Genomic DNA, 12,203 nt, shown 5'->3' on the forward strand with positions numbered 1-12,203 from the left:
ACACATTTCAAAACTTGGAGTTTACTTTCAAACTTTATTATTACTATTAAGTTACGTAAAGTCTCATATGCACATATGTGTAATCCCAAGAAGAAAATACAAGATACAAGTGGAAGGTCTCATATTTTACACTCTAGGACTATTTCTACACTTACTGTTTACTGATGAAAATGTATCAGCTCAAAGCAGCTTTCAGAGTGTGGGCTGTGTGACTGGGAACTTGGAGTAGCTGCATTCAGATCCACTCAAGTGGAAATGACAGAAAGCATAGTAAGCATATTTTCCAGCCTGAGGGGAAGTATGCAGTATGGCCATTACATTAATCTCATAATATTGTCAGAATGAAGCTGAGGTGCTAGCTGTAGGGGACAGAGGTAGCTGTTTACAAAATTCAGGTGGCTATATTCGAAGGATTTTCATATAGATGTACTACACTGTGTAAAGACATTTTCTTGCTTAATTTCAGCAGGCCCTAGTTTAATTTCTATTGATGTGGCAAGCCAGATGGGATTGGTTATCTCTGTCTTTCTATTGCATAGTCCCCCCTCCAAAATAAAATAATAAATACATACATACATACATACATACATACATACATACATACATACATACATACATGAATTAATTACAGCTGGGCTATCTCTATAGATCAGAATGACGAGATGCAGAAGGAGGGCAGACAGGTCGGGGTTGAAGTAAGTTTGCAGATAGAAACTGAGTCAAATCTCTGTCACTATGTGACTTTGTAGTTAGTGTTGTCCATGAAGATGAATTATGTTCTCCTTTTGGATTGGATAAAATCAAAAATCAAAAAGAGGAGGAGGTACCATTACATTTTTGTGATTATACTTGTTCCATTGAGGCAGTGTAAAATACACTATAAGATGTGGTATAACTACAGCAATGTCATAATACATATTACATTTAATACAAGCTCATCACACCTTGATTGGGCCACTCTGAAGTCACGTTTGGCAAGGAACTCTGGGATATGTAGTTATTTTGAAATGTCCACTGAATTATAATAAGGGTCGTAGTATAGGTTTCATGTGTTTGAGCACAGTGATAAGATTTGATAAGGAGGACACAATAATGTATTAAAGTCTTGAATTATCACGTATTTCATATCTTCTCACAATGTTAAACTAAATGATTATTGTTCTGATCATGTGGCTTTTTTATTTCCAACAAACAATGTAACAGTTACTTTAATCTCATTCTCACTTAATGGCTTGTTGGTCACGTTACTTCTAAACCAAATATTAAAAGATGAAGAACAATATTTAGGGCTACTGGAATCAATTTAAAAATAAAGCTCTCTAAATGCATTCCCTTAGAAACATTGCATATTATTATTATTCATTATCAACTACCACTTCATCCACTACAGGGGCTTAAAGAGCTAGAGCTCAACCCGGTGGGGAGAGGGCACAAGGCAGGGCACAAGGCAGGGTACACACAACACAACAGTCCGGTCCATTGCATGGCACGTTCACACAGCACTACAGGGTCATTTAGAGTAGCCAATCAACATGTACAGCATATCTTTGGGAAGAGGGATGAAACCACAGAACCTGGAGAAAACCCACACGGACACAAGGAGAACATGCAAACTCCATGCAGTCAGACACGCCAGGCCAGAATGGAATCAGGGTGCCACTCCCAGTAGCACTGCACCACCACCAATTAATACGTATGAGTAACTTAAGGTTTTTATTTAACATACCAAGTATGTTTACTGTATAATTATTATTACATCAGAGAACTAATGCACTCCACCGAGCACAACATCATATGAGAGAATTATGTAGAGGAAACTGTAGATGCAAAACCAAAAATATATTTGATAGTAAAATGTGTAACAGGTCTGTTAAGTGTAAGATATGTTAAATCCTGTGACACTGGATTTTCTCAATAAATGATTATTAAAATGCATTCAGATGCAAGTAGCTAAAGCATATATATTTCTTTCAAGATACTGGAACGGGATGAACCACAGTAAAACACCCATCTCCTCCTCATCTCCTCCTCAGCAATATCACTTCATTTCTGTGTGTGTGATAAGTGGGTTCAAAAAGTCAGTGTGGTTAACTTTATAGATATCCTTTAGGATTGTGAAACCCTAAATTTTTCAAACCCACTTGCACTCTAGCTGACATGGGTGCAGTTACTCCAGTGAGCATCACATGCTTTTTCCTTTTTGAGAATTATGTGGATGAAAAATTGACCACCAAGCCAAGTTCTTTTCGTAGTTGTTTTTCTATCTCTGCATTGAACATTTGTCTTGCTTAGTCTGTGTTTGTAAAAGCACAAAGCAGGACATTTTTAAAATTGAAATTAGTTTTACAGGTTGCTAGCTGGTTTTGTTTCTGGTCTAAATATCTTATTATATCCTGAGTTATGTTGAATATGTTGACTACACCCTTTGGCTTCAAAACACATTTTTCTCAGTTTGCTGAGTATAACAAAGTCTAAACATGTTTACTACACTAATGTCTGAGATGAAATAGATTTTTAAGAGGCAGTCTAAGGTAATCCCACAGATTAATATATGTACTGTGCTTGTAGATTTTTACTTTTGAGTTACAGATTTATTTCCTTTGTTTTTAATATCTGTTTGTGGATAGAGTAAAGATAAATAATAGGTGATGGAGTTGCTTCAACAAGCAACTGAGCAAGAGTTGTAGAAAAACACAGCATTCTGTTACTGTATAAAAATTAGCTTAAGGTAAGAGATTGATAATGTGATAAGAATTAACTTTGTACTGAAGTATGAATACACATTTTAGGCAAAATCAAACCTGAGATTTTGATTTTTATCCTATGTGGAAACAAGAATTATAATGGCCTAGTGAATACAAAATTCCAAATTCAACACATTCAACAGCATTTAAATTGTAAAAATACCATTCCTTTGTTCACATAAATTCACTACAAACATTTACAGCCTTGGATATATGCCTCCATAGCCCTCTGCACATACAGGACACATATTTGTAAAACGATGTGTAAATTTTTCCCTTATAATGCTCTCAGGGTATATAATAAACAACCTTTGGAAACATCCTTGTAGTACAATCATGTTCTTTAAAAAAATAATTGTACGACATTGGAATAGAGCAATGACATCCAATATGTTCTGCAATAGCACTCTAAAAAAGAAAGTGTGGGGGGGTCAGATTCTTGGAAGTTGTGTCCCCAGGAAAGTCACACAAGGGTGAGCTCTGACACTGGCAGTGGGGTTCAGAGCTGAGCAGTAATGTGTAGGTTTCCATTATTGCACAGAATTTGGCAAATATTCTGAATTCTGAAGATGTATGTATGTGCCTCCAATAGTTCTGTCCCTTCCCACGCAAGAATCGACCCGGTGGTGCTTTGTTCACTCTGTTAGTCTCTGCTGCAAATCTCTTGTAATGGAGAGAAATCAGCATAGAATGGTGCAAAGGATGGTATTCTTTTATCTTAATGTGGTGAAGGAGTGTAGCGGCTGGTCAAGTAGAAAAATCAAAACAAATGACTGGGAAAACAGGGAAAAGTAATCAGTGGTTCTAAATTTATCAAGCTACCAAACACACAGACAAAAAGGTACAAAGAAAGAACTGAAACAAAGAACCCTAGATGCAAAGAAGGGTGTGCGTTGGCTATTCACTGGAGTCATACTTCTTTATTCTGATTGAGGTGACTTGGCCAGGCTGCCGTTTTGAACTTCCTGTGGGCTATATTTATGTGCATTTATTTAACACAAGCTGTGCAGTGAAGCAGGAAATCAGGCAGGTCCCCCACCCCCCACAACAGCTTTGAAGAACCGTGCATGATTTCTTTTTTTGCAGCAAAAATGTTGTGGGGGGGATTCAAAAGTTGTCACATTGCAGAACAGCACATTTGAACCGGGAAGGGAGAGATGCAATGTGTGTGTCTATTACACATATATGTATATAACCAGGTCAATTTGCAAGTCTACATATACACACACACACTCAAAGTGTCTTGCAAAAGTATTCATCCCCAGCAGTTTCCACATTGTGTTGCATCTGAGTTTGCAATCAATCAGAATCTACACAATCTACACCAAATGGATAAAGCAAAAAATATATTATAAATGTAAATATTGTAATTATATAATATATATATATACACACACATATATATATATATATATATATATATATATATATATACACACACACACATACACAGACAGTACTGTGCAGAAGTTTTAGGCAGGTGTGAAAAAATGCTGTAAAGTAAGAATGCTTTCAAAAATAGACATTAATAGATTATATTTATCAATTAACTAAATGCAAAGTGAGTGAACAGAAGAAAAATCTACATCAAATCAATATTTGGTGTGACCACCCTTTGCCTTCAAAACAGCATCAGTTCTTCTAGGTTCACTTGCACACAGTTTTTGAAGGAACTTGGCAGGTAGGTTGGCCCAAACATCTTGGACATCTAACCACAGTTCTTCTGTGGATTTAGGCGCCTCAGTTGCTTCTCTCTCTTCATGTAATCCCAGACAGACTCGATGATGTTGAGATCAGGGCTCTGTGGGGGCCATACCATCACTTCCAGGACTCCTTGTTCTTCTTTACACTGAAGATAGTTCTTAATGACTTGTGCTGTATGTTTGGGGTCGTTGTCATGCTGCAGAATAAATTTGGGGCCAATCAGATCCCTGATGGTATTGCATGATGGATAAATATCTGCCTGCACTTCTCAGCATTGAGGAGACCATTGTTGCTGTGCTCAGTCTTGCCATGGTGTATGACTTTTGACAGTAAACTGTTTTCAGCAACCTCACCTTGTTAGCTGAGTTTGGCTGTTCCTCACCCAGTTTTATTCCTCCTACACAGCTGTTTCTGTTTCAGTTAATGATTGTGTTTCAACCTACATATTGAATTGATGCTCATTAGCACCTGTTTGGTATAATTGTTTAATCATACACCTGACTATATGCCTACAGAATCCCTGACTTTGTGCAAGTGAACCTAGAAGAATTGATGCTGTTTTGAAGGCAAAGGGTGGTCACACCAAATATGGATTTGAGATAGATTTTTCTTCTGTTCACTCACTTTGCATTTAGTTAATTGATAAATATAATCTATTAACGTCTATTTTTGAAAGCATTCTTACTTTATTCTTTACTTTTACCTGCCTAAAACTTTTGCACAGTACTGTACATTATATATATATATATATATATATATATATATATATATACACACACACACACACACACACACACATATGCTTTCTGTGACGGTTTTCACTATGAAATCGTTTGAAGTATTAATTTTCACATAGAGATGCAACAATTGCAAAATGTTCTATTTTCTAGTTTATACACACACACCTAAAGGATTATTAGGAACACCTGTTCAATTTCTCATTAATGCAATTATCTAACGAACCAATCACATGGCAGTTGCTTCAATGCATTTAGGGGTGTGGTCCTGGTCAAGACAATCTCCTGAACTCCAAACTGAATGTCTGAATGGGAAAGAAAGGTGATTTAAGCAATTTTGAGCGTGGCATGGTTGTTGGTGCCAGACGGGCCGGTCTGAGTATTTCACAATCTGCCCAGTTACTGGGATTTTCACGCACAACCATTTCTAGGGTTTACAAAGAATGGTGTGAAAAGGGAAAAACATCCAGTATGCGGCAGTCCTGTGGGCGAAAATGCCTTGTTGATGCTAGAGGTCAGAGGAGAATGGGCCGACTGATTCAAGCTGATAGAAGAGCAACTTTGACTGAAATAACCACTCGTTACAACCGAGGTATGCAGCAAAGCATTTGTGAAGCCACAACACGTACAACCTTGAGGCGGATGGGCTACAACAGCAGAAGACCCCACCGGGTACCACTCATCTCCACTACAAATAGGAAAAAGAGGCTACAATTTGCACAAGCTCACCAAAATTGGACAGTTGAGACATTCAGATGGTAGAGTCAGAATTTGGCGTAAACAGAATGAGAACATGGATCCATCATGCCTTGTTACCACTGTGCAGGCTGGTGGTGGTGGTGTAATGGTGTGGGGGATGTTTTCTTGGCACACTTTAGGCCCCTTAGTGCCAATTGGGCATCGTTTAAATGCCACGGCCTACCTGAGCATTGTTTCTGACCATGTCCATCCCTTTATGACCACCATGTACCCATCCTCTGATGGCTACTTCCAGCAGGATAATGCAGCATGTCACAAAGGTCGAATCATTTCAAATTGGTTTCGTGAACATGACAATGAGTTCACTGTACTAAACTGGCCCCCACAGTCACCAGATCTCAACCCAATAGAGCATCTTTGGGATGTGGTGGAACGGGAGCTTCGTGCCCTGGATGTGCATCCCACAAATCTCCATCAACTGCAAGATGCTGTCCTATCAATATGGGCCAACATTTCTAAAGAATGCTTTCAGCACCTTGTTGAATCAATGCCACGTAGAATTAAGGCAGTTCTGAAGGCGAAAGGGGGTCAAACACAGTATTAGTATGGTGTTCCTAATAATCCTTTAGGTGAGTGTATATAATAATAATAATAATAATAATAATAATAATAATAATAATAAAAAAGTAGTTTGTTAAATGTTCTATATATAGTACGCAGTGTAGAGAGTGTATGTGTGTATATATATATATATATATATATATATATATATATATATATGAAGGCAATATGTCATCTCAGTGTCATTTCCTCTTGAAAAGCCCATAACCACAAATACAGTGTTTTAAGTGTGCTATATTTCAGGGTGTCCGAAGATAAGAACATAAGACACATAAGAAAGTTTACAATGGAGAGGAGGCCATTCAACCCATCGTGCTTGTTTGGTGTCCATTAATAACTAAGAAAATAATTACAGAAATTGTAATAAGATCATCTGCAGCTCATGTTGGTCACTCAATCATACATTATAAGCATGTTCTTGTTTCAGAAATTCTGAATGAATAAGGATAATGTTATGCATTTTTACTTAAGTGAGCAGTTAATACAATCAGAGGGCAAAGCAGCACAACTCCAGAATTAAGCAGTAGGTGGCAGTAGCATTGAACCATCTCAGGACCTTCCATCGAAGAGGACAACATATGGAACGCGTTAGGGAACTGACAACCTCACAAAAAACTTGTGTACTGGCTTTTCCTCCCCCGCTCCCACCCGTGAGTCTATTTAGATGAGGCAATTATGTGCCAGAGAGACGGTCAGTGTAAGCATTTCTCATAATTTGACTCCCTTTTTAACTTCTGTTGATGTAATACAAAATATGCATGGACTCAGTATTGGCAAACTCCAAAAATAGCCGCAATGACGTCTGCAAACTGAAATGTATTGTTATTGATACAAGCAGTGATTGGTTGGCTTTGATTTCTGAGTTCGGAAAGTTATGTGCGTATCCTCTGTTGACCATTTCAAAAGGACATATAACTTGTACTTTGGGATTATTAAGAAAGGAAACCCTGTAGGAGCAACAGAAGAGCAACATGCAGGTGAGAGGCTGTGACACAAGTTACTGAGGTGACAAAAGGTTTTTGTTTTTTCAATTTATACAGTTTTATTTTGAAACTAAAAATATTAAGACAGAAAAACAAAACAAAAACAAAAAACAACAATATTGCAAACTGTAATGGCTTATAGTCATCTCCACAATAACAGAACCCACAAAATAGGGTGCCCACAGTCTGAGTATTTAGAACAAAAGAAATGAGTGCTTTTCTTGCAACCAGGCTGCAACAGTGCGTTCCAGATCCAGAAGGGACACAAAAGGACCCCCCAACCCCCATACACACACACCACCCCCCAACACCTCACATTTAACAAGCAGAAGATGACGAGACTGCAGAACACTTAGATTCAGGACTTTCTCTAACACTTCAACCAACTAGAAGCTGATACACTTTCCATAATGAGAGAAGACTCATGGAAAAGCGACAACCCTGCCTGGCCATTTTATTAGGAGGATGTGGGTCTCATACTGGTTGTGGCTCAAGGTAAGAAGCAAAGGTGAACTGCTCTGTTTTTGCTATTGATATTCCTGCTGACAGACAGGCTTCTCAATCAAACTTGAGATCTGCCATACAGAGTTTCTGTAGCTACAGCTTGGTCTGCCATGGCAGGATATCATCCTCTCAAGAGCAGCTCTGGCTTCCCAGTCTCCTGCTATATAGGCCTACTAACAACACCCTTGAAAACACCCAGCATTTTAAATTGAGGCCACTCTTATACGATGCTAAACAAAAGTGCAATTCAAACACATGATCAATCCGGTCCTTTAAAGTGGGCAAGGAGCATCTGTTTTTGTTTGTTTTATTCCTCGAAAAATACCAAAAATAAATATATAAATAAAAAAATACAGTAGACAAAACACTTTGTCTGAAACAACTTATTGGGTAGTAGAAATGTCTGTCGACCAAACTGAAATCGTTTCAGAGCAGGGAAGTGACGGGGCTGTTTGAAAGGACTTGTAGAACTATCGGCATAACCATCGGAACTAAGGCCGAGAAACTGCCGAGCTGTGCAGTATCTGCTTACACTCACAGCAGTTCAGCTGAGGAGCAGCTGGGTTGTTACGTACCGAGAGAACTCAGTCTGCTCATAGAGAGGCCAGTCAGGGTTGAGTGGCCCTTATTGGTTGGAAGAAAAGTCTGCTTCTGAGGTATTATGCAGCAGAGATAAGGCAGTTCAGAGTACTGTAAATAAAGGGAGACAATTTACTTGATAAATCCTACAAAAAAAGAGTATGCCTAAACATGAAAATAATAAGGAGATCAAAAAACAAACAGAAGTATGTTGGGGAGAAACAGAGGGGGTGGCGGCGGCACCAGGGTTTCAATTGTAGACAGCTTTTCCAGAATCTTCCACCCGTTCCATTACTCAAGCCTTTCAGCAGCGACCAGAGCACGTGTTATGTCAAAAACATAACAAATATATAAACATTGTAATACACAGTATTACCAAAACTAACAATATAGTCTGCATATTTAAAACAAATTAAAATAAACAAATTTCCTATTATAAAACAGATTTGTTTAAGCTATATTTTTTTTGTTGATTTTTCTTTTGTGTTTTTTTGTTTGTTTTCTTTAGATTTTTTTATTTACAAATCAATTTGGAAAAGAAGTATAAATATGAGTACTTCTTTTTTTTTTTTTCTTCCTTATAGCTTAAGAAAACAATTTACAAAATAGTTTACTATGTACAATCCCCTGTAAAATCCCCCACAGGAAAAAAAAAAAGCGTTCACCATGACAGCGCATGTTCCCTCCAACGAATTTCTGCCAACCGTGAAAGAACCTTGCCACAAATAAAACAGTGGTCGAACGTCAGAGAACCGAGCCAGAAGCCACTGTAAATACGCAACACCAAAACAAACAACTTTAACCCTTTCACCACTCAACATGTCCATTACCTCAGGGGTGTCAATTACTTAATGTAAAAGGATATATTAATTTGAAACCACAGGGAGGAGGAAAAGTGCATTCTGGGTTAATTTCCTGATGTGGGACAATTATTTTTTTTCAACCATTATGAATATGCTATTTAATATTAATAATCAACATGTCTAAAGAGCCAACTGGATCTATGACCAGCCTAAAAGGAAAAAGTTTGAGGAAAGTCTTAAATAAACAGGACAGGGTTTGGGTTTTTTGTGTGTTTTTCTGTTAACTGCCAACGGTAACCACCAAATGATCACCAAATATGAATTGTATTCCCATAGATGGCATCTCTTACTGACTACAGATTTCTATCATACTGAAAAATTGTTAAGAAATTTCTAAACCATAAGAAAAGGTGTGCCATCTTGAAGTGTGGACTTCAAACCTTCACCCCGTCTTGACAAAGATAGGGGCTGCAATGAGTTACAGTCGAATATATTTCATCACCATCTTTCTTTACAAGCACCTCTACTAGTTATTAAATGCTTATCCTCATAACCAAAAATAGCCCATCTCAGATTGCACTCTTAGTTCCCATTTTCCTGTGTGTTAAACGGTGCTGGCTACACTCTCTTAGACTGTAGGGTGTAGCAGTCCAAGACTAAACAAACCGAGTAACATATAGGCTTTCTTTAGTGTATAAACAGCTACACTTCATTGGTCTTTCCTTTCTTTAATGCAAACGCTTTACAACAAGATGATTCCTATTTACTAGAAGTGTGTGTGCAAGTGTGTGTGTGTTATTTGGATAAAGGGCTTATTTGGAGGGAGGCCCAGAGCAGTCTGTTTTGATTAAACAATGCCAGGCAGCCTGTACCAGAACAACTGGTGCCCGGCTAGATTCATTGTTGCTACGCAGACATAAGTCTAGGCTTTCTACCGAAGGACAGTCACACCACATGTTACGAAAAAAAAAGAAATATTAGGCAGTTTTTTAGATAACTACAGAAGTTCAGATTGAAACTTCAATTAAAAATGTTATTTTTAATAGAGGTTTTTCAGACATTCCTGGATAAATCAAGGAAGGTCAGATCTCAAAGATTTTACAAAATGATACAAAATAATGTATAATAAAAAGTGTATTTCCATTCGGTATTTCAGCAATACACCTTGATGTAAAGGTGGCCTTAAATAATCAGAAATTACTTGGTCGTGTCAATTATTTGGTTTGTTATTGGTCAAAGAACCAGTGCTGTTTTTATGTGTCGATAATTTGACAGGGTGGAATTAATATTATTAGACCAAATCTTTTCCCAATAAGAAATATTTGTGTTTCCAGATGCAGCTTCAAGTTACCTGGGATACAGACTGTGAAAGGGACAAACAGCAGTAAACATGTCAAAATCACTTTTCCTCCACTGGCAGGAAATCTACCTTGGGGCCCAACTAGACTCACCACTCCCAGTGAATAAACCATTCAGACTGTAGATGAAAGGGAAAGTTGCAGTGTTCTCATTTTGTGATACTGTGCCACATCAAACCTGTAAATTCACACAACGTTTAGTATCTGTATCTCTGAACATTCAACCCCCACCCCCCCCAAAACAAATGCTGTATATGGTTGTGTCTATGAGTTCTGTTCCAGGTACTCATCAATCATTGTCAGATTGTTCAGCCAGTCTTCATTGGAGCCCACCAGAGTTTCTATGAAGTCCACCTCACTACTGCTTTGTCCTGGCATTGCACCATTATTCTGGTGCTGGGCAAACTCATAGGGTGGCAGCTTCGGTCCAGGGTTACCCCCACTGTACCCCCCTGTCTGTTTGCTGGAAGAAGGATAGCTGGGTGGCGCAAGTCCTTGACTGGGGTGAACCTGATTCAAGCCTGCCATACTGGGGGGAATGGGTTTCATTCCAGCCATGGCAGACAGAGGTCCTCTGGTCCTCATGGACTGAGCAGCGGCCAGTGAGCTGAGGACAGGGCTGGTCTGGGCCGAGCCGAGTTTTTGCATTTGATGTCTGATTGGTAAGCCAGGGGCAATCTGGTTGGGTGGAGCCCCAGGCTGGTGGGGGTACGGGTTGGGCATGCCTGTTCTCATGGGCTGCTGGGAGAACATGGGGCTTCCAGGGAAGGGCTGCAAGCTGTGGTCCATCTGCGCATCAGAGCCCATACGAGGCACGCCCTGCTGTGCCGGCCACATCTGAGAGTTGACCAGGACCCGTGGCAAGTTAGCACTCTGCTGGCCAAGCGAGGGTCTCAAGTGCGGCTGCACCATGGCATTAGCATTGAAGGAAGAGGGGGGCATCCCTGCGCGGGCCGCTGTCTGGCTGTGTATTGGCTGCCGTGGGACTCCCATGCCCATCATGCCCTGCCCAGGCCGTAGGGGCATGTTAAACTCAGAGGGCTGGTGGTACATCCCTTGCTTGGTCGCTGGGTTGCCCGGAAAGGCTGGCATAGCACGGCTGGCTTGGTTGAGGGGCCCTGGCTGCATGCCCAGACGGTTTTGAAGCATGGTGTTGTGGGAGAGCATGGATGGGTTGGCAGGCGGATTGGACATGGGATACCCACAATCGGGAGGAATGGATCTGCCAACACCTAAAACAACAGAAAACAAAACATTAGATGAAGATCATAAACTATATTAATAATAATTATAATGAGTTTCTTGGGTATCTACATAATACTTATACTTAATTTCACAAATTCATGGACAAAGGTTTAATATTTTATTAAGACTTTTTAATACTTTTATAATACCAAGTCCATTTCATTTTTTAAATTCACTTTCCTTTCATGATTTGACATTCAGATGTTTAATACAGTATTTATTTGCA

The 12,203-nt window shown here is 39.2% G+C and overlaps 1 protein-coding gene across 1 annotated transcript in view; it reads right to left on the bottom strand.

The window, feature by feature from the left end:
• Window positions 1-7,521: 7,521 nt before the first annotated feature.
• Window positions 7,522-12,203, bottom strand: part of LOC136759828 (mastermind-like domain-containing protein 1) — a 109,844-nt gene continuing 105,162 nt past the window's right edge. The window contains exon 5 of the mRNA XM_066714894.1: window positions 7,522-11,964. Coding sequence (XP_066570991.1) covers window positions 10,997-11,964 — 968 coding nt within the window. The 3' untranslated portion in view covers window positions 7,522-10,996. The remainder of the gene's footprint in view (window positions 11,965-12,203) is intronic.

This window comes from Amia ocellicauda, chromosome 10, assembly GCF_036373705.1.
Source record: "Amia ocellicauda isolate fAmiCal2 chromosome 10, fAmiCal2.hap1, whole genome shotgun sequence".
In the NCBI taxonomy this organism is placed as follows: domain Eukaryota; kingdom Metazoa; phylum Chordata; class Actinopteri; order Amiiformes; family Amiidae; genus Amia; species Amia ocellicauda.